At 46.5% G+C, this 22,221-nt stretch overlaps 1 protein-coding gene and 1 long non-coding RNA gene across 2 annotated transcripts in view; one reads left to right on the forward strand and one right to left on the reverse strand.

The window, feature by feature from the left end:
* Positions 1 to 22,221, forward strand: part of ABCA4 (ATP binding cassette subfamily A member 4) — a 126,498-nt gene that overhangs the window by 101,178 nt on the left and 3,099 nt on the right. The window contains exons 37-48 of the mRNA XM_082386887.1: positions 3,383 to 3,498; positions 4,526 to 4,673; positions 7,512 to 7,635; positions 8,003 to 8,132; positions 10,537 to 10,657; positions 11,081 to 11,143; positions 12,194 to 12,300; positions 14,307 to 14,448; positions 18,007 to 18,141; positions 18,905 to 19,008; positions 19,095 to 19,187; positions 20,940 to 21,189. Coding sequence (XP_082243013.1) covers positions 3,383 to 3,498; positions 4,526 to 4,673; positions 7,512 to 7,635; positions 8,003 to 8,132; positions 10,537 to 10,657; positions 11,081 to 11,143; positions 12,194 to 12,300; positions 14,307 to 14,448; positions 18,007 to 18,141; positions 18,905 to 19,008; positions 19,095 to 19,187; positions 20,940 to 21,189 — 1,533 coding nt within the window. The remainder of the gene's footprint in view (positions 1 to 3,382; positions 3,499 to 4,525; positions 4,674 to 7,511; positions 7,636 to 8,002; positions 8,133 to 10,536; positions 10,658 to 11,080; positions 11,144 to 12,193; positions 12,301 to 14,306; positions 14,449 to 18,006; positions 18,142 to 18,904; positions 19,009 to 19,094; positions 19,188 to 20,939; positions 21,190 to 22,221) is intronic.
* LOC309626504 overlaps positions 13,726 to 22,221 on the reverse strand; it is a 39,599-nt gene continuing 31,103 nt past the window's right edge. The window contains exon 2 of the long non-coding RNA XR_014243237.1: positions 13,726 to 13,881. This is a non-coding gene — a long non-coding RNA (uncharacterized lncRNA). The remainder of the gene's footprint in view (positions 13,882 to 22,221) is intronic.

Consider the following 22,221-nt stretch of genomic DNA (forward strand, 5'->3'; position numbering starts at 1 on the left):
AGAATAACCGGGAGCTGAAGAGATGATATCAAGAGGCTCTTCACCCTACATCCTCTTGTTAGGCCCCACCCCACCCTCAAAGGGGTAAACTGGAAACTGCTCTGTGGTAGAGTTGCCAGATAAATAAGGGGCACCCAGTTCAATTTAAATTTCAGATAAAACAATGAACAATTTTTAGTATAAGTATATCCTAATCGCCCCCCGCAAATATGGCATTCTTACACTAAAAAATTTATTGGTTGTTTGTCTGAAATTCAAATTTAATTGGACATCCTATATTTTTATTTGCTAAATCTGGGAACCCTATCCAGTGGCCTTATTTTGCCTACCCAACCAGAACTTCACTATATTAGATTAGCTACCACTTGGAGGAACATGAAGAAAAAATTATTTATCAAATCAACAGCAGACTACCACCTCTCTCACAATCAGGATTGGTGGGGGAAGAGAGGGGTCAGGATGGGTTACCTTACGACAGGCCACAGGGTCAAAATGACTTGACAGTGAAGGCCTGGTTATAATGTGGAAGTTGTTATGACACTAACTCCAGTTTATTCCAGGCGTCTTGGGGAACAAGATGTTTTGTTTTATCTCAACATTCTAAGACTAACGTTGAGTCTCCACTTCATGGTGATGATAATGTATATCACGATGGAGACCAACACAAACAACTGTTTCCACTATGGCTTTTAATAATGATGACAAATATCTTACTCAACTTACTAAGCAGCCATCACTTAACAATATAAAGCCAGAAATCATCAGTACCAACTAATCTTCCTTCCTCTCTTCTGTCTACATGAGGAAACACTTATGAACACATGGGGAGGAGGTCAGAGCCAATAAACCTCACTTTGGATGAGAACATCCCTTGCAGCCACCCAAGTTGGCCCTGTGCTTAAAACATGAGAGGAGCTAGGCTCACCTGCACTGAAAAGCTATTAAAGTGCTGGGTTTTTGCTTTCTACTTTTTTTTTTTAAGACAAGGAATAGAATTAACACTTGGGGCTGACCCACGTGTGTGCTTGACTACAGACAGAGATCTCTGAGCCTAAGGAGAAATTTGTGGACAGAAGGACAGAATGGGTGTCTGAATGAGAGATGATACTAGCAAAGTAGACACTTGGCAGCCTAATGAAGGGTTTGGAGACAGTGACTATGATGCCAGCAGGCTTCCTGATGCTCTAGAAGTTTAAGGCTGGCCTGGAATCTGAGCTCAAGGAGCTATGGTATTGGAGCTAAGCACCCTCCTTAGCCAGTGGCGAAAAGATAACACTGGCCTGGGGGTCATTGTTGAATAAATGAACAGATACTCATTGTTTATATCATTCATGCAGCGCATATATGATGTTGTAAGTTCTTATTTTTTATATATCATCTGTTTTTCTTTTCTTTTAAATTAGGAAACAACCACAAACTTACAGAAACGTTGTAAACACCATTCAAAACTATTTTCCTCAGCCATTTGAGAGTAACTTCCAAACAAGATAACCCTTCATACACACATACACATACACACCCCGGCACCTCCAATGTGTACCTCTTACAAACGAGGACTCACCCTATACAATCACAACGCAACTGTCAACATCAGGAAACTAGCACTGATGTATCACTTCCATCTAATCCTCAGACCCTACTCAAGTTTCGTCAATTGCCCTAATAATGCCTTTTATAGAAAAATATCTAGCTCAGAATCATGCATTGCTTTTAGTTGTCCTGTCTCTTTAGTCTCCTTCAGCCTGGGATTGTTCTCAGTCTTTCCTTGACACTCATGACTTGACACTTTTGAAGATCGTAGACCAGTTATTTTGCAGAAAGTCCATTAATTTTGGTTTGCCTGATGTTTCCTCATGATTGGATTCGGGTCATGGCAGCAGTTTCATGAAGGGATGCTCTGTCCTGCTCACTGCATCCTGTCAGGTAGCTTCTGATTTCAGTTTGTCCTATTACTGATGATGGTCACTTCAGTCACTTGATTAAGATGGTGTCTGCTGAGCTTCTTCACTGTAAAGTTACTTTTTTCCTTATAATTAATAAGAATTTAGAGAGATGTACTTTGAAGTTATGTAACTATCCTGTTTGTTTGTTATCAAGCTTTCCATTTATTCATGTATTTATTTATGCCTGTATGGAGTTGTGGTTCCTGTGTTAATCAACAGACTACAATCTGATACCATTCTTACTGATTTTGGTGCTCAGATTATCCCCAGTCTGGCCAGTGGGAGCCCCTTCAAGCTGGCTCTTGTGCCCTCTTGACTTGTGTCCCCACGTTCGTTGAGTACCTCCAAGTTCTCTGCCCAGGAAGATGTTCCTCCCCACAGCCCTACCCTGGAATCAACTGTCTCCCCCAAGGAGCTCTGGTTCCTTCCAGGGGAAAATGTCCCTCAAAAACCAAGATCTCGGTGTTAGATATATTCACTGGTCCCAGGCCTTCTCAGTGGAGAGAACTAGGTGAGATACGCAGGTATATACACAGACATGCACACATTTACATCTATACATCTCTATCTATCTATACACTGAACAAAACACTCACTAAAACCACTAGTTCCAATCCAGCACCACAGGCTCCCTCTGGTTTTCTGTCCTTCCATATTTTTAACTCCCTTCTCCACAAGTGAGAAACTGGTTTCTGTTGCCCCTGACTCATGTACCTACCTGAGCAATACACCTGTGTGTAATAAGTCCCCCATCTCTGCCCTCACCCTCTCCCCTGTGTGGCCACGCTCCTCTCCCTGCTCCAGCCACCCCCCAGGCGCAGGTCCTCCTCATGTGCTCTGGCTCTGATATCCCGCAACAGATCAGCCCCCTGTAAAGACACCCTCCTGACCCGCTGGGGCTCCAACACCGCACAGCACTCCACCTCCGTGGACGCCCTTCTCACCCTTCTTAGGTTCTCATTCTGCTTGGGACCACTCTGACTTCTCCCCTCCCCCCACCGTGGCTGCCCACAGTTCCCTGTCAAGCCTGCTGGCTTTAGGGCTTAATTCTGTACGAAGGGAAGGGAGGAAGTGATGTGAGGCCAAGGATTATACTTTAAGTTTTTCTGAATTCTGGAGACATGCTCAGAAAGTAGAATCAACAGGACTTTGAGATCGATTGGAAGGACAGAAGGAGAGATCAGGTGGAATTTTATAATTCATTCTTTCAAAAGATACAGACTGTACCCTCCCTCCTGTGTAGGGAGGTGGGGGTGGCATGGGGTAGGAGGACTAAGGACAACTTAACATACGTTTGCTAGCCAAGAAATGTTTAGACGAATGGAATCAGAATCCCAAAACATAAGTGCTGGAGGAGGCTGGCCCAGCCCTCATTCTGCAGAACAGGAAGCAGAGGTGCAGAGAGGTCAAGTGCCTCCCTCCCCTCTTCTCTCTTCAAGATGAATTACACTGTGAGCGCTGCACTGGTGGTGGGCATCTTCATCGGGTTTCAGAAGAAAGCCTACACTTCTTCAGACAATCTTCCAGCCCTGGTTGCACTGCTCATGCTGTATGGGTGAGTTGGTGTGGGCCATTAGCTAATGTTGCCAAAGGGAAGCCAGGGGAGGAGGCTGCAGTTCTGACAGAAAACCAGGGTTTGCAGTGCCAAGGTCAGCTTCCAGCTCCCAGCAGGGTCTGCGGCTGCTGACCAGGAATCTGTCTGGCTTCTGTCTCCGACTCCACGCACAGAGGGATTCCTGCAGCTCAGTCCACTCATCCACTCGGGTACAGTGGAGACGCCCCACAGGGCTTGAATCTTAATCTTCTTCCGCTCCAACTGTGACCTGACCAAAGTCTGGGAATCCATCACTCCCCACTTCCTCACTCAGCTCTGACTCTCATTCATCTGTGGCCAGTCCATCCATCTCAGTGTCTCCTGTACCAGCCAAGAGTTATTTGCACATGGGAGACTGCACCTGAAAAGCCGCTCTGGGTCAGGGCCAGAGGATAACACAGGGATTAAATCCAATAGAATTATAGAGCATGCAACTTTATATCCAGGCCCACCACTTACTATATATGTAACTATGGGCAAGTAATTCACCCCATTTGAGCCTCAGTTTCCTCATCTGTAAAATGGAGATCATGATACCTAGCCCTACCTATGGGGGGCCAGTAGAGTCTTGCCAGAGCAATGGTCTCCATTCATCTCTCTTGGAAATAGAGAATTCAGGAACCAGTGTGACTGTGACACGTCAGCTACAATGAACTATGAGCCTGTTGGGATCTCAGCCCAGCTTTGCTGAGCCAGACTAGAGTGGGAAGAACACTCCTATGTTATGTAAGGCTTTATAATTTACAAAATACATTCACAGCTTTTGCTTCTCACAAAAACTCCAAGAGGTGGTCAGGAAAGGCATTGTTATCTCCATTCAAAGATGAAGAGCAAAGACCAAGGGGAGAAGTATCTCTTTGGTTTCCCCAGGACTCTCACCAGTTCAAACATACCACCCCATGTGAGAGGGGAATGTATTCTATCTAGGGGTACAGTAGATGGAATGGAAATTGGAACTCCATCCACTGTGTTGTGCCATTTCACACAGATGGGCAGTCATTCCCATGATGTACCCAGCATCCTTCCTGTTTGATGTCCCCAGCACAGCCTATGTGGCCTTATCTTGTGCTAATCTGTTCATCGGCATCAACAGCAGTGCCATCACCTTCATCTTGGAATTATTTGAGAATAACCGGGTAAGCATGACTTTCTCAGCTTCTTTGTTTGATTATTAGGATACTGGAGAGTGTGATGGTCAAGCAGAGCCAGAGGCAAGCATTGTGTCTGTACAATCTTAGTGTATAAATGAATGTTGCTTCTTCCCTTCCTTTATCCTTCCCTCCTTCCCTTCTTCCCTTCCTTTCTTTTTTTCTTTAAGCTCCTTGTTCATTTGTGTGCTCTGAGTGTCATAGTTTTCTGAGCCCTTTCTGCAAGTTATAAATGACCTTTCATAATCCTAAGCTTTCAGATCTTCTTACTTCTTCAAGAAGGTTTCCTTGGGGACTTTGGGTGTTAGGTTTTATACACACGCACACACAGAGGTAATGCATTCATGTGATTTCAAAATTTAAAAAGAACAGAAAGGCATACAATGAAAAGTCTCCTTCCTACTCCTGTTTCCCACTCACCTAGTTCTCTTCTCCAGAGGCAACCTTTCATATGAGTTCCTTATGTGTTCTAGAGGCATATAAGCAAATACATATGTAACCTTTCTCCAAATTTCTGACATATATTGTAACAGAGTAACACATACTATTGTGCATGAAAATTAATCCTGAGGTTAGGGTTAGGAATTTGTAGTGCTGAGTGACTCATTTTTATGAGCTGTGAAGTTCAGTTGTCCCGTTCACACGCCCCAGACTTCTCCTTGCCCAGAAAGAACTGACAAGAATGAATCCTAAAAACAGCGGTGGTGACTACAGGGTTGTCTTTGCTCCACACTCCCTCTCCCAGACCCCTGTGTCTGAGCCCTGGCCATGACTGTCCTGGGAACATACCCAGGGATCGGTGGGCTCTCCTGTGTGCCTGTGTCCCCAGCACCTCTCTAGCCTTTCCCTCTCTCAGAAGGTCTTTGAAGTTGAGAGGGTTGGTACCAGCCAGAGCATCTGCACAGATGCCCTGTGGCCCCTGTCCCCACTCCTGCCTCTGGGCCCTGCTGGGAAGACCCAGAGCAAACCTGCACTAACCACTCAGTCCAATGGCCTGAGAGCGACTCTTTCCCTGACCTTGTCAGGCTTTCTGTGGCCGCTAAACAAGCAAAACCCCGTCTGTCCCATGACTGATAAAAAAACGTACCATGTCACAGTCAGACCCCAGCAGGGAGGTGGATGAGAACACAGACTCTGCCAATGGTCAGAGCATCCCGGAAGACTGAAAATGCTGCTCTTCGGAGCTGTTTGTGTCACAGGCTCACGGCTCACTAAGTCTTAAGAGAGCGTGTTACTTCAGAATAATTAAATAGCTTAGAGCAACTCAAAACAACTTCCCTCCTGCGGGCTGCACTTACTTAGCCAACAATTAACTGAGCGCACCCCCTCCCCTGCATAAAAAAAAAAAAAAAAAAAAGCTGATTTCTTTCACCTAAACTGTGGAATAGACAGATGCTGCAGAAATTCCCAGGATGCCACAGGAGGCTCCCCAGGTCCCAGAGGCATCCACTAGGTAAGCACCGTGTGATGGATGTGCTGATATAAACGAGCGTGGCCCCAGGAACTCCCCTTCCAGTCAGTAAGTGACCTGCGCACCAAGTTAGGAACTGATATAAACCACGGTACGTGACATTCCATGAGACAGTGTATGGCAGAACATCAAAGGAGCAAGACAGATAGAACACTACAGACCAGAGTGGGCCAAAAGAGCTGGGCTATGGGGGTCAAGAGGATCTTGGTAGAGGAATTCAGTTTGAGCCTGGCCTGGAATAAGTAGGATTTTATTATCCCATTTAATAAACAGTGAAGTACCTACTATGAACTAATCATGTGTAAGGTGTTTAGGAAGGACATTGAAAGGATTTGGACCCAGTTCCTGTTCCCTGGGGACCACTGACTAGTGCAGAAAATAGGCAGGTAAAAGAATAATTAATCATGGCAACGTGGTAAGTCCTGTAAGAGAGGATCGGATATTTTACCGTGGGAATCTGAAAAGGCTTGTGAGAGAAGGGGTTATTTGAGCTAGCTTTCTAAAGAAGGGCAGGAATCTGCCAGAGAGCAGGCGGGGAAAGAGCATTCTTTCCAGCTAATAGCAGTGGTTAATAGAAGCTGCAAGTGCAAAGGCCTAGAGGCAACAGAGCATAGTTCCTTCCAGGAGTAGTGGGGCGGGACCGTGGGGAGGGGTAGCTAGAAGGAGATGGGGTAACTTAAGCAAAAGTTCGGAGGCTGGAGAGGAAGGAGGTTGTGCAGCAGGGATTGGCCGGAAGAGTGGGTCAGCCTCACCCCCTCGGTGTCCCCTCTGCCTGACACTGACACTTGAGGCTAAGGCAGCAAGTACCTTCTACCACCTGAAAACAAGTCCCCACAACTCAACCCAGACACCAGGGAAAGTCTCCAGCCGTCTTTTCTGCTGGTGACAGTTACAGACAGCTGTAGCTGTCCTGTGGGAGCTGAGAAGCAGAGCTAGAAGATGCTCAGGGCCCGTCTCCCGTTTGGTACAAGCTAGGCTAAGATATTGCCAGTGACACAGCCGCAGCCCCCAGCGTGGCTCACAGCTGTACCAACGGAGAGGGAGCTTGGGCCACACTCCCAGCAGCTGCATCTCCTGCTAACAAAAGCCTTGGAGGGTTCCTGTGTACTTTCAAAGTGAGTCTGCAGTGAAAGCTCCTCAAGCAGGCTGCCAGCTAGAGGCACCTCCTGTGAGTATTCCAAAACTTCCTATCTGCTTGACAAATCCCTCCGGTAGCCAGTCTGGCTGCTACGTCCCCTCTGGCTGCAGGGCTTCCACTGGTCCTGGTCCGTGAGGGCATCCAAGCCCCACCCCGCTCAGAGGGGGCAGCCAAGCTTGGCCTCCATCACTGACTGTCCTGCTTTTCTGTATTTCAGACACTGCTCAGGTTCAGTGCCGTGCTGAGGAAGCTGCTCATTATCTTCCCCCACTTCTGCCTGGGCCGGGGCCTCATTGACCTGGCACTGAGCCAGGCTGTGACAGACGTCTATGCCCGGTTTGGTGGGTAGCAGTCACATGGCCCTGGATCCTCCAAGGCCAGGAGGGCTGCAGTGGGAGTTCCTATGACAGACCTGCAGCCTGGGCTGGGGCTGGGGGTGCCTGGTTGGTCTGGGATTTTCCTGACACTAGAAGGAACCAGAGTGCCTCTGTATCCATGGCTAAGGCGACTAGGAGGGGTCAAGGGCAGTTCCTACTCTTCCCTACTCCGACTTGAGGAGCCAGTATGAGACTCGGGTTTGGCTCTGACTTAATCCCTTGCATAAGGCCTAGTCTAGCTGAGCCTAGTGTTGTAACTAGGTCTTTCGGGACAGCTGGGGCAGCTAAGTGGACTTAATTCCTGTCGATTTCCGGTGGCCTCCATCCCCAGGTGAGGAGCACTCTTCAAATCCGTTCCAGTGGGACCTGATTGGGAAGAACCTGGTTGCCATGGCAGTAGAAGGGTTGGTGTACTTCCTCCTGACCCTCCTCATCCAGTACCAATTCTTCTTCAGCCTATGGTACGCTCGCGCCGCTGCCCTGAGGGTACCAAGGCCAGCTCCATGTGCCTGTCAGTCAGGGAACTTGATTTCACATCCAAGTGGTCATCTCTTTCCTCATTAGCCCCACTCCATAAAGTTTTTTATGCTCTCAAAGCCTGGCTTGTTCTGAATAATACGAGGAGAGGTACATTAAAACAGGCACGTTAGAATTTGTGCGTACTTAAAGTTTAAAAGTTTAAACTTTAAAGTGTTTAAAATACAATGCTGTTAATTTCAATCACTAATATTTAATCCCATTCATTTAAGAAACAGATAGTCATATTAAACTGCATCGTAGCATTGCAAATGATAATGATTCATTGGTATCCAAAGTACTAGGAAATAGATTTATGCATTCATGAGAAAATAGACAAAGCGGGCCCCTATGCTAGTTAGAGATTTGAGAATGGGGACAGGGCAGGGAAGGAAGGGAGTAATATGGGGGTGACATTCGGGGTGAAGGCAGCCAGGTGCAGTGTGGAGCGGGTGGGGCAGTGATTGTGCCCCCCCTGGTTGGGGAAGAAGGGGGTCACTGCCAACCTGACCCACCCCAGCTGTGCCGTTCTTCCCATGCTCTTGCCTGAGGCCCTGCATCATTCTGAAGTGGGTGCTCAGCTTTCCAGAAGGCAGCCCCCTCTGCAACCCAGGCTGACATTTACTGGGCTCAGCCCAGAGGCCCAGATTGCAAATCACGGGGCACTCAGAAGAAACTTTCCTTGACAGTGTTTGTCTCTTATCCTCTCATCCTCTCAGGCTGAATGTGCTCACATGTAAATAAAGATTCAGAGGACTTGTCTTTAGGTTTTGATCCACAGGGAATTGAATTGTTAGAAAGAGTTTGAATGAGATAATGGGTGTCAACACACTTAGAATAAAACAACATGGCCAGTACGTGGTTCTAGTGTGGGAGAGACGGTGTGAGGAGTCGCCGTCCACGGGAGCCTCAGCCCTTACAGGAGCCCCGCAGCTTTGGCCACATCTTAGGGGGCCTGGGGCAAGAGAGGGGGAGGAGTTATTTACTAAAACAGACTCATTAGCTTCAGACTCTGGTGTCAGCACCATTGAGCACATCCTGCCGCATTAGGCCAGAAAGAAGACCCGAGAAGTATTCCACAGTCTCTGGCTTCAAGAAGACAGCTATGCCCATACTGAGAAGCAACCAGGAAAAGAGAGGAAGGAGAGGGAGGAAGAAGAGGTGCTCTCGGTAGAGGACATGCCTGCCTGTGGGGAGTTCAGGATGTCCGTGAAAGGAGAGGGTGAGGGGGATGAGAGATGGGCCTGGAGAGGAGGGCAGAGCCAGGTGGTGAAATGCCCCCCACCTTGGTGAGGACATAGAATTTAAGGCTGAGGGCAGCAGAAAGCTGTTGGGGTGTTTTGCTCAGGGGAATGACATGATCTGCCGGGGTTAGAAGGGGAGAGACCAGACAGGAGGCTGCTTTGGCACCCGGGTGTGAGACAGTGGTAGCCTGGAAAGGAGTGGTGGCATTAGGAGATGGAGTAAAAGAAGTTGACTGGATAAATAGTAGGAAGTCTGTTAGACAGTACTTAGTAATGAACTGGATATGGCCAGGGAGGAAGGAAGGAAAGCATGGAGGTCAAGGTGTTCAGGGAGGGTTTCAGAGAAGACACTGTGCTTTTAAGGACAAGGAGGATTCTCCTCCGCAGGGTAGGAGAACGAGAACACTGGGCCACTGGAGATGCCTGCGGGGGCTCGAGCTGGGAAAGGCTAGCATGGGCTGGGGACCATGGGTAGATCGAGTGGTTGGCGGAGGAGTTAGTCCAAGAGATAAACGGGAGAGCGGGTGGGAAGAGTAGGTGCAGCCTGACCGCAGGGCTCTGGGATCTCAGCTGGGGAGTTAGGCCTTTAACGTACAGCTGCTGGAGAACTATGGTCGGGGGCATGAGATAACCTTATGGACTAAAAGAAGTGGGGGCTTGGGCGCTAGTAACTATCGTTTGCTGAGTGCTTGCCATAGACGAAGGGTTTTTCATGATAACAGCTCCCAGGTTAGGAGTCTTGACTCTGTGCCACACACTGTGCCAAGTGCATCTCCACCACAATCCCATGAGGCACACGCTCTTACCAGCCCCTCCCTATCTTATGGTTGAGGGAGGTGAGGTTTGGAGAGGTTCGGTGACATGCCTAAAGTCACACATGGGAAGCCCAGGACTGGAGCCCAGGGCAGACTCTGGACTCGAGCACTTGCCCTCTCTGCCTAATGCCTAATGCCTGTCCTGTGGGGAGTCCTTTTGAGAGTTCAAGCCTGCGGGGGTGGAAGGCCAGGCTGGGGCAGAAGCCAGGGAATGGGAAGAATGTCAGAGGAAAAGAACAGTGCCAAGGGTGCTGTACACCAGCCCACTCCGTCCTCTTTTCTTCATCTAGGACTACCGAGCCCGCTAAGGAGCCTATCATAGATGAAGATGATGATGTGGCTGAAGAAAGACAAAGAATTGTTAGTGGAGGAAATAAAACTGATATCTTAAGGCTAAATGAACTAACCAAGGTAAGGGAATAGTTGCCGGCATGTTAGTTTGGAGGTGCCAGGTGGACCAGAGATGGCACTACGTTGTAATTTGCCTTCTGTAAAATAAGCAATATGCTTATCCAAGCAATTCCTTTCCCTAATTTTATGTGAGGTTATAAAACCTCAGTGTTATAACTTGTCTTCCAAGAACACTCAATGCACTTTCCCTAGTATTCATCTTGGGCACGGACACAGGGCCTCAGCGACAGCCACTGCAGCTGAGCCCCGCTAACCTTCCTCCGTTCCATTTCCGCACGGGGTCAGCTTCGAGACTCAGTGCTCACAGCACCTCTCTGCACATTCGTGTCAAAATGTAACCTTCGCCTAAACCGTCCTTTGCTCTCTTGCCCTCCCTACTTAACCCTCTCTCAGTCCTCAGCTCACTTTCTCTGGATCTTACAGATTTATTCAGGCAGCTCCAGCCCAGCGGTGGACAGGCTGTGTGTGGGAGTCCGCCCCGGAGAGGTGGGTACTCTGCAGGCCACATGTGAAAGGGCCTCAGAAAATCAGCTCCTATGCTTGTCTCTGGTCTCCTCTCAAGCAGAGCTGGCCAGTAGACATAAAACATGTGCCACTGTAGGTCAGGTCATTCTAATTTTCTAGTAGCCACAGGAAAAAGTAAAAGCAGGTGAAATTAATCTTAATCATTAATTTTATCCAGTATATCTGAAATTGTATCACTTCAACATGTAATTCGTATAAAACATTATTTATGAGATATTTTACATTCTTTTTTGTTATTGTTCTAAGTCTTCAAAATCTAGTGTGTGTTTTACCTTATAGCACATGTAGATACATTTCAGGTGCTCAGTAGCCACTGTCAAGGAGGAAAAATTCCCCTTCCTACTACCCTGTTAGGTTCTGGGGCTGGGGCTCTGTCAACTGGCCTGACCAAAGACCGGTTAACAAGAGAAAAACAAAGAGACGTTTGTTAGCATGTGTACCGTACATACACAGGGGAGAGGACTACCCCAAAGGGGTGGTTAGAACTTGGGCTTATATAGCATCTTAGCAAAGGAACAATACATTTTTAGGGAAGTTGCAAGACAAAGGAAAGGGACTTATAGTTTCTAGGGTGGCAAATTGTAGGAAAGCAAGTACATGGGTAACTAATGGTAGATAAAGGCTAGTTAGTAAAGTTTGTTTTATAGATTCCTCTGGTTTCATCTCCAAGCTGGTAAGAGTCTAAAGTTGTCTCCAGTGATTAATTTTTGTCCATCTTGGTAGAGAAGAAAGGGAAACACCTTGTAAATTTATGTCCTGCTTTGAAGCAAATAGGGGGGAGGGCAGAGAGCTTTTCTTATATCTGCTTCTTCTCATTTGCCTTCGGCTCAAAAGCATCCTTATGCCAAAGTGGCACATTCTGCTGCCTTACACCGTACATGGCTAGTGACCTCCACAAAGGCAGCACAGGCCTAAAATGCCTCCCCCCACCCCACACACTTGCCCTAGGGCCTGACACTCCACACCTTCCTGGGCTCTAGGGCGAGGCCAATTCTGTGTGTTCTCCCTCAGTGCTTTGGCCTCCTGGGAGTGAACGGAGCTGGCAAAACAACCACGTTCAAGATGCTCACTGGGGACAGCACAGTGACGTCAGGCGATGCCACTGTCGCAGGCAAGAGGTGAGTGTCCTGCTCATCCTGTCTCAGGGTGTCTCTCCCAGGTCCTAAGCCATGTCCTTGTCCCACCATAGGAAGGGTAAGCATTGACCCTGTATCTGAGGGTGACTCTGAGAGTCTGAAAGATCTGTGCAGAAGGGTGGACCTCCCAGAGGACATGGTCCAAAAAGTCTAAGACATAGACTCTCTGGAAAATTTAATTGAATTGTGATTGTTAAGAGATTCCTCTGTTAGCGTGAATTCTAGGAAAGCTCTGAGAAGCACCAAATCAGTGGTTCTTAGTCTTTTGTGGGTCATAAGCATCTCATCCTTTGAACTTCTGATGAACACACGCACCTTCTTCCTATAAAAATACACCATTGTTTCCCATTACCTCTCTTCATACATTCTTTGCATTTGGGGAATTTACTGAGCCCTGAAGCACATTTATGACCCTACAGGAACTCCTGGACCCCAGGTTAAGAACCTCTGTGGTGACACATCCTTTCTCTGGGTTGAGTTTCTAGATGGGCGATGGTTTGGGGCCCTCAGAGGCCTTAATCCGCATTGGTTATTTCTGTGTCAACACTTGGCTTTGCAGGCCAAGGTTCCTCTATAAAGGGAAAACTGGCATGTGCCCTTGGATTCTGGGAGGGTGCCTGCTGCTCTCTGAAATAAGGAGCATGGAAACAGACTGGTCATCCACAGGACAGTACAGAGAACATGAGCTTGCACTTGTCTGCCTCTTTCCAGGCTGCCCCTTGAACAGCAGAGCTCACACACATTAGATGTGCCCAGAGAAACTCTCTGCCCTGGTTTATGGGTGGAGTTAGGCACTGCTGATATCTAACCAACTTCTGCTTGACTACGGAAAGCCATCCTCAACATGGCCCAATGCTCCCTGGGCAGGGAGAGTCCTGAGCATTCTTCACTGGCTCAAATAGGATGAATTTGGTTTGCCAGACATCCCTGTTGGGTCTAGAGCAAAGGGAATGGCAGAGGTGGAGCCATGGCTGGGTCTATCTCATCTTCAGATCTAGCTTAGCCAAGCAAATGACTTCATGATGGTAACAAAGGGGAAAGGGCAGGGAGTGGAGGGCAGAGGGATGTAATAGGTTTTACCATGAGACATCAAGTTATACTCCAAGTGAGACACAGTCAGATGCCCAGAAGGTAAAACCAAGACAGAAGCTAGAAAGAACGTATAGGTTTAAGACACAGGATTCAGGTTCTTCAGTGGAGTAGTTCCTGTGAATTTGGTGAAGGACCCTCCTTGCTTCTCTGGGTGGTTTTAATTGGCCCAGCCATACCTAAGTAGTTTTTGTCATAGTGGGGAACTACATGGCCTCTCTCTGTCCCATCCTGTTGCATACTGTTGCATCCATCCTTTATTCACAGACCCTAAGCTATAAGAGAAGGGGGAAAGAAATTAGACCAGTCTATGGACAGTTTATTTTTTCATCAAGGCAATATATTTTCTAGCGGGAGAGAATATATTGGTCAAAGGGAGTTGATAGACTCAGTTCATTTCATTTCTTCTTCTCTTCTGCCAGCCTCTTGCTCTAGGTGGTGATCTGATTGGTTCCTCTTTCATTGACTGTATCTCTGCCAGTAAACACAAATGGAGAAATTTACTTCCATTGGAAAGCACACGTCTTCTCTAGCAACTTTCCAAATGTTTGAAAGGGATCAAAAACCACTAGTCATTTTCTTAAATTTGATCTTCCCTTTGTTTTTAAGGGTGAACCAATCCAAAAGCATAGCTGTCTTTGGGTAGCAGGTATTCAGTTTATCCTAGACAGGGAAACGGGAGAATCTGACTGGATTCAAAGCTCAGAACTCCTGGAGTTTATCAGTTTCTAACCAAACAGCCCCTGCTCTGATTGCTAAATGTCGTGCACATATCTAAAGCAAAATGGGAGAAGAGAAGAGGCAGCTTTCTTATCTTATTGGCAGAAACTCCTCCAGCCCTAGATCTCTGGTCACCCACTTTGTGAAGGAAACCTGCTAACTGCTTTTTCTTCTTGCAGTATTTTAACCAATATTTCTGACGTCCATCAAAGTATGGGCTACTGTCCTCAGTTTGATGCAATCGATGACCTGCTTACAGGGCGAGAACATCTTTACCTTTATGCCCGGCTTCGAGGTGTACCAGCAGAGAAAATCAAGAGGGTAAATAAACATGGTTTGTTATGGCCACTCGAGAACCTGTTTTATGAGAATACATTTATTTAGAGACGGGAAAGCTGGAGCACGCTATCCATTTATTCATTCAACAAATGCTCAACTGAGTGTCTGCTACGTGTCAAGTACTGTTCTGGAAAACAGGGTATAGCAGTGAACAAAACAGATAAATAAAGTCCTGCCCTAATATCTAACAAAACGGTATACACATTTACCCTTTGATCCAGTACAAAATGCTTATGCACAAGGTTATTCACTGCATTTTACTCGTAAAATATGGGAAATTAGCTAAATGTTCAGACATAGGAAATTGGCTGAATAATTTGTGATAAATACATACAATAAGGTCTTATGCAGCTGTAAAAAAAAAAACAGAAGCAAAGAAAATCTCTGTGAACTGATATGGAGTTATTTCTAGGAGATATAGTTAAGTGAAAAAAGCAAAGTGCAAAAGAGCACATGTAGAATGCTAATTTTTAGTGTAAGAAAGTAGGAAAAATAAGAAAGCATAAATATGTCTGCTTACCTTTACAAATAGAAATATAGGAAGGATAAACTGGAAAACAATAAATGTAGTGATCAGCAAGAGGGAAATGGGAGAGAATAACACTTCTCTTGGTATTTTTTTTGTATAGTTTAAACTTCTGGAAGCATGTTAATGTTCTACATATTCAAAAAAATAAAACTAAATCAGTAAGAATGAAGAAGAGGTAAAAATGAAAACAAAAAGAAAATCCTAACACTGAAAGCAAACTAAAACAAATTAATCCAATTTTCTTTCAAATGAATGTAATATTCATACAGGAGGGGAGGAAAAGAACTAATACAAATAACTGATGATACAATATTTGACAGTATATCCTCAGTCTTGGGCAGGTGGAGCAGAGAGAAAGAGCTGCAAGCAAATTGTGAGCTCTTTTTAGTTGATTTGTTTTTTATAGTGGCATAGGCAAAGCAATTCTGAAACAATTTTACATGTTTTATAGGACTAAGTAAATGAATAAATGCGTTTATGTTGTTTGGAGCCAGAGTTCTCAACGTGGAAGAAGAGACATACAAATATGGAAAGGGGGAAAGTAAGAAAGAATCCTGTAAGGATGGATTGGAATTGGAGCTATCACTGTGAACTCATGAAATAGTTATGTGCTTATGTTTGTGCATGCATGCCGTATGTGCTCATGTATATTGCACATATGCATACATAGGTATGTGCATGTGTGTGTATGTTTGTGTGTGCATATATCTGTCCTCTGAAAAGGCCAAGAAGCAAAAATGCCCCAGTTAAAATGAGTATATTTAAATAAGTGTCCAGATTTTGATCTCTAATACCATTCCCCACTAAAAGGAATTATGACTCTTCAGACAACTGACAAATTCCAGGGCTGAGACACCATAGGTAAAATGAGCCTGGAACATCCTATTATGTCAGAAAGTAAAGAGTGCTTTAAAAAAAAATGATAGAGGCATGTCATAAGTGCACAGGAGCCATCTTGAAGGGGCTCCCAATGGCTAAATATGGGACAATTTAAGCATCAATGTAATTAAATACCATGACAGTTATAAAACATTGGAGGAAAAGTAGGGATTTATAACTCCATATTGTTAAGTAGATAAGTAAATAATCAGGAGAGAGGGGATGGTTCTTGCCTACAGTCAAATGCTGAGAGCCAGCTAGTTAGTGTGCAGGAAGTTCCAGAGCTCGAAAATCATTTTGCAAGGGTCAGAGTAAAGACTGGATTGTGACAAGATTTGTGGTTGCTGAGTCTAGGGGAAATTTTTTATGAAAAGCAAGATATCTTTATGGCTTAAAAGTATCTCCCACAGATTGCTTATTGGTTGTGAGGGGGAAGCCTGATAATCTTACAGTGGAGAAATTAGACAACACTTTAACTGGGTGCTCAAAACCACCATCACCGCTGAGGGTCAGATGGACATCCCACACCCCTAGATGTGATACCCTGAGAAGGACACAACTTCACCTACAGAATATTCTGATTGGGATGCATAACCTGAACCTTATCATGAGGAAACATTTGACAAGATCTAGAGGAACATTCTATTAAAATATATATATGTATATATGGGTTGTATTCTTAAAAATTATCAAAGTCATAAAAGACATGGAATGGCAGAGAAAGCCTATGGAGATGTTCCTGATCACAGGAGGCTAAGTAGACACAGTGACTGAATAATGTACACTACACTGCAGCCTGTACTGGAGAGAAAATAGTGCTGGAAAGGACATTACTGAGTGAATTGGCAAAACCAGACTGTGAAGGGTAATAATCTAGATAAAAGTATCGTGACAATATTAAATTTACTGACAATCATAACTGTACTGTGGTTATGTAAGAGGATGTCCCTATACTTAGGAAATAGACACTGAAGTATTTAGGAATGAAGGGCCAAGTATAACTGACCCTCAGATGAGTCTGAAAACATTTGTGTGTGTGTGTGTGTGTGTGTGTGTGTGTATTTTTGTGTGTGTAAGAGAAGGAGAGAGAAAATAGAGACTAAGAGTCTATGAGTGTTCTTTGCACTATTCTTATTCTTACACGATTCTGTCAGTTGGGGACTATTCCAAATAAAAAGTAAAAAATGGAGCTTATATTCTAGTGGGAGGGACAGACACTAAAAAGATAAACAAGTAAAATATACAATACATTTGAGAGTAAGAAGTCCTTAGGGGAAAAATAAAGCGGGGAAGAATTGTGGGGTGTGCACTTTTATGTAGGGCGGCCCAGGGACAGCTTCACAGAGGAAGTGACTTCTGGGTGAAGACCTGAGTGAACCATATGGATATCTAGGGGAAGAACATTCCAGGTAGAGGTGCAGAAGGCAGAGGCATGGTGGGCCTGTCTCCAAGAGACCTCCCTAGCTTTCCTTCTGTGCACATGCACATGCACACATGTGCACACACACACACACACGGTATTCTCTATCATAGTTTACTGTTGAGTTCCCTCAAAGCGCTGTTACAATCTGTCATTATTCTGTGTATTTTGGTTGTCTGTCACCACCCCCTGCCATCTGTGAGTACAGCAGCAATGGCCATGTTCACCATTATTCTCTAGCACCCTTCTATGCCTGGTTCATAGAAGGTGCTCAGTAAGTGTATATTAGATGCACACACAAGACTTCAAGTGTGACCGTGATGAGGGGTGGTATCAACAGGTCTGGGACCCACCATCTTCTTAAACAGACCCTAGGACTCTTCCTCTTCTACTCCTAGCGATAGTCCAGGACACTGGGTGAGAAGCATTGTCCGACTCTTGTAAAGCTGAAGGCCATTTCTCAGGGGGCTACACCCAACGGGTGTGGAGCAGACCAAACCACACTGAGATCTAAGGCCCACAGTGGAAAGGAGACGTCTGGCCCTTGAAGGCCACGAGCCACCCCATGAGCCAGCAGGTGGTCCTTTTTCAGCCTAGCTGGGTCTGTCATCCTGAAGGTGTGCGATCTGGGAGCCCAAGACTTTGAGTTGGTGGAGGTTTGGGGTGTTTGCTTGTTTGTTTATCCCAAATGGGATTTCTTTCTCTTCCCTAGGTGACAAACTGGAGTATTCAGAGCCTGGGCCTGTCTCTCTACGCAGACCGCCTGGCCGGCACTTACAGTGCAGGCAATAAGCGGAAACTCTCCACAGCCATTGCACTGATAGGCTGCCCACTGCTGGTGCTACTGGTGAGCACCACCGGGACCACCAAAGGGCTTGCAAGAGCCGAGTGCTGCATCTCTGTTGCTGGGTCAGCAGATTTAGAAAACGCAGCGGGCTGTTTTTGTCTGGGCTGTTGCCTATTCTGCTCGTTTTGAGCATATCAGCCTAGTGTTTGCTTCACAGCTCTTGGGGGGAGATAGAGTCGCAACACATTCTCACTTTGGGTTCCTGGGAAGCCTCTTGGGGGCTGCAGGCTCTAGCAGGGAAGTTCAGCCCCTCTGCAGAATGTCAGGGACTGGTCAAAAATTTTTACTGCCTGACGAGGCCTGTTTGGGGTCCTAACTGGACAGGCGCACTGGGCTGGAGCAACGGCTCATGTGGTTCTCACCAAAGCTGGACCAGGCCTGAGGCCCCCATACCCCTGTAGTCTGGGGTTTATGAGGGCATGGATCACAGGCCTTGGAGGGACCCTGAGAATCACCTGAGTTATCTTCCTGACTCCTTGCAAACATATATAGAGAATTTTTTCCTTTTTTTAAGATAACTCTATCATTGCCTTTTAATCAACCTTAACCCATTCACGGGCTGAAATGGGTCTAGAGGTGTGCATGATGTTTCTTCACGGTCCTGATTCACCTCCTGCCTTCCATGCCCTGTGCTGGCTTCCCCGGGTCTTGCCCCACGGGGGAGTGAATTTGTGCTTTGCCCGCCAGAGAGCAGAGCTGCTCAGAGGGAGTCAGCCAAGGAGGGTGCCGGAAGCAGCCCCCTGTCCTCTCTGCCTCCCCACAGGACGAGCCCACCACAGGCATGGACCCCCAGGCACGCCGCATGCTGTGGAACACCATCATGAGCATCATCAGAGAAGGGAGAGCCGTGGTCCTCACTTCCCACAGGCAAGAGATTCCCAGGGACTGGGGTGGAGCAGGCGGGCAATGGAGTCCAGTCCTCCCAGCCCTCACCTGCTCTCCCCCGCCCCCAGCATGGAAGAGTGCGAGGCCCTGTGCACCCGGCTTGCCATCATGGCGAAGGGCGCCTTTCAGTGTCTGGGCACCATTCAGCACCTCAAGTACAAGTAAGGATATGGTGGGGATTGCCTTTATTACCTTCTGGGGAGGAAGGGGCAGTCAGCCAGGGCCTGTGCTCTCTACTGACATGTGGGGGGGTCCTGCTGCCCCCTCATCCCACGGGCAGAGGTGTCTGGGCCTCATTCTGCAGCAGTAGATGGAGAAAGCTGTTGTGCTGAATGTAACTCCTCTCTATTGGGCTAACTGCCTATGGCTGAAGGCTCCCCGAGCCTCCAGATGGGGATTCTGATCGGGGCAAATGCAGAGCCCACTTGGGATAAGGGAGGGTCACTACCACTGCCTAATTATCCCACCACTTAGCCCAACAGATCCAGGACCCATGACCCATTTAATAAGAGTCCACAACCACGGTAGGAATGATTCAGAGACCAAATGGCCTGAGCAATCAGTGTTCCTTTCTGCCATGTCATATGCTTTTGAATTTGAGAAATGACCATGTATTATATGACAAACCAGCAATGCCAGTAATCTTCAGCAGGATTATCCCGTCCCTGTAAATTGTAGACAGCTGTAAATAATGTGTTATTAATAACAGTTTGTGCGCCAAAGCCGACCATCACTTAAAATAAGATTTTATTAAGAATGTCATGCTCCTTTGCCTTCTGATATGCTTTATAAACTAGGAAGGGTGGACTTATAGCTATCACTCATTTATCAGAGATAAATGAGAGCCCAGGACAGAAAAGTCACCATGCCCGTTGGTGAAAGGAAGAGAACCTAACTCACCTCATCTACACCGAGACGCTTCATCTCCATGTATCCAGGGGAGTGTCTTGCACGATACACATCATGCTTCGTACACATCATACAGATAAGTGGTTGAGAGGAAGGTCTAGTAGATTAGCTGCATTTGGGCACTTGACCCATGATATCTTGAGCAACTACAGCTTGCACACTACACAGATATCTAGGGGGACTTCAGCATGTGAGGTCACCAGACCCATGTCGGCAACTTAGAGTGGCCACCTGCTGGAGACCTGGTTGCTCCCTACTCCTTTCCCTCTCAGTCCTCAATATCCCCATGGGAGAGCAGGTGAGAGGGAATGTTCCCACGTGGAGGATGGTCAATTTTCCGGGGCTGAAAGGTAAAGGCATTTCATTGTAAAGGGGAACAATCCTGGATCGTGGAGGGAGCACTGAAGTAAGTATACCCTGGTGTAAGTGTGAAGGGAAGCCAGCTAGCCATGCATTCACTCTGGTGGACCATTTTTGATCCACAGGTGGGTGACCTGGTGAGGGGAGGAGGGAAGCACCGATGGCCCTGGCCCTGGCAGCTCCATTTGTTCTGGAAGCTTCCCCAGGGAAGCACTGCCTTCCCAAACCTTTGCTCCCACCAGGCCAGTCTCTTAAAGGGCCGGGCAGTCTTTCCACCACCGAGTAAGCACTGGGCAGCCTGTGATCTCAGCACAGGGCTCAGACCACCCTTGACTTCAGCAAGTATGTTAAAGGGCAAGGAGCAGGGAACACCCCTGTCTCCAAGAGGTGGACACAGGAAGCTGTGACACAGGTCTGGAGACCCACTTCACCACACAAGGCACTTAGACCTCTAAAAACTAGTATCAAACCACTTCTCCAGGAACCATCATGGCCCTTTTAATCCTAGTTTTAAACATGTACACAAGGTCTATAGTACATGCCTTTAATCCCCAATATTTTTGATGAGTCTAGTCCTCATTTCAGGATTTCCTTAGACCCAACTGCTAACAGGCCTGTACCACACCACCACATGCTTCCCTCAGGTTTGGAGATGGCTACATCGTCACAATGAAAATCAAATCCCCGAAGGACGACTTGCTTCCCGACCTGGGTCCCGTGGAGCAGTTCTTCCAGGGGAACTTCCCAGGCAGCGTGCAGAGGGAGAGGCACTACAACATGCTGCAGTTCCAGGTCTCCTCCTCCTCCCTGGCCAGGATCTTCCGGCTGCTCGTCTCCCACAAGGACAGCCTGCTCATCGAGGAGTACTCGGTCACGCAGACCACGCTGGACCAGGCAAGGCCGAGAGGGCGCCACGTGCAGAGCGGGGCCGGGCAAAGGCTGGGCTGGAATCCACACGAGAGCGAGGCAGGACATGCCCAAGTGCCAACACTCTAGTCCCTCTGTCCATTAGGGCAAAACTTGGAATATCAGAAATTGTCTTCTAACAATATTTCAGCCATCAGCAGACTTCATGGACTTTTTTACAGCATCCTTCCCCACAACTCTAGGACATTATTTCTCCTTCCTGGTTTGTGGTGGTGGCCATTTTTTTTCTTTTCAAATCAACTTTACTAATGCTTAATTTAAATACAATAGAAAGCACCCACTTAAAGTGTACAGTTCAGTGAGTTTTGATAAATGTGTGCCATGTGTCAGGTTTTTTAACGTGATCACTTTTTATTGTGGTTAAAAACTACATATAAATATATATATATATATATATCATAATTAACCATTTTTAAGTGGCATTACACTTCAGTGGCATTAAGTATTGATATATTCACATTGTTGTGCAACCATCACCACCATCCATCTCCAGAAATTTTTCATCTTCCCAGACTGAAACTCTGTATTCATCAAGCAATAACTCCCCAGTAACCACTCTCCCAGCCACTGGTAACCACCGTTCTTCTTTCTGTTGACTACTCCACGTACCTCATATAAGTGGAATCATATGATATTTGTCCTTTTGTGCTTACCTTATTTTGGTGAACATAATGTCCTCAAGGTAAATCCACGTGGTAGCATGTGTTAGAATATCCTTTCTTTTTAAAGTTGAATACTATTCAGTTGCATGTAAATGCCATGTTTTGTTTATCCATTCATCCATATGGACATTTGTTTCTGGGTTTTATTGGGGTTTTTTTGTTTTTTAAATAAACACCCTTAAAGACTATTCAATAAAGCAGTGGAAATAGGCAAGCCTCTGTTTACCCTTTGAGGAGCTTCTTATCAGCATAAGCAGGTGGAGGCAAGGACAGGCACACTGAAGAGAGAAGAGAAAAGTGGGGAGATCAGCTCCTGTTCTCCTGGCTTGGGATATTT

This window comes from Balaenoptera borealis, assembly GCF_965194805.1.
Source record: "Balaenoptera borealis genome assembly, chromosome: 1".
Classification (NCBI taxonomy): Eukaryota; Metazoa; Chordata; class Mammalia; order Artiodactyla; family Balaenopteridae; genus Balaenoptera; species Balaenoptera borealis.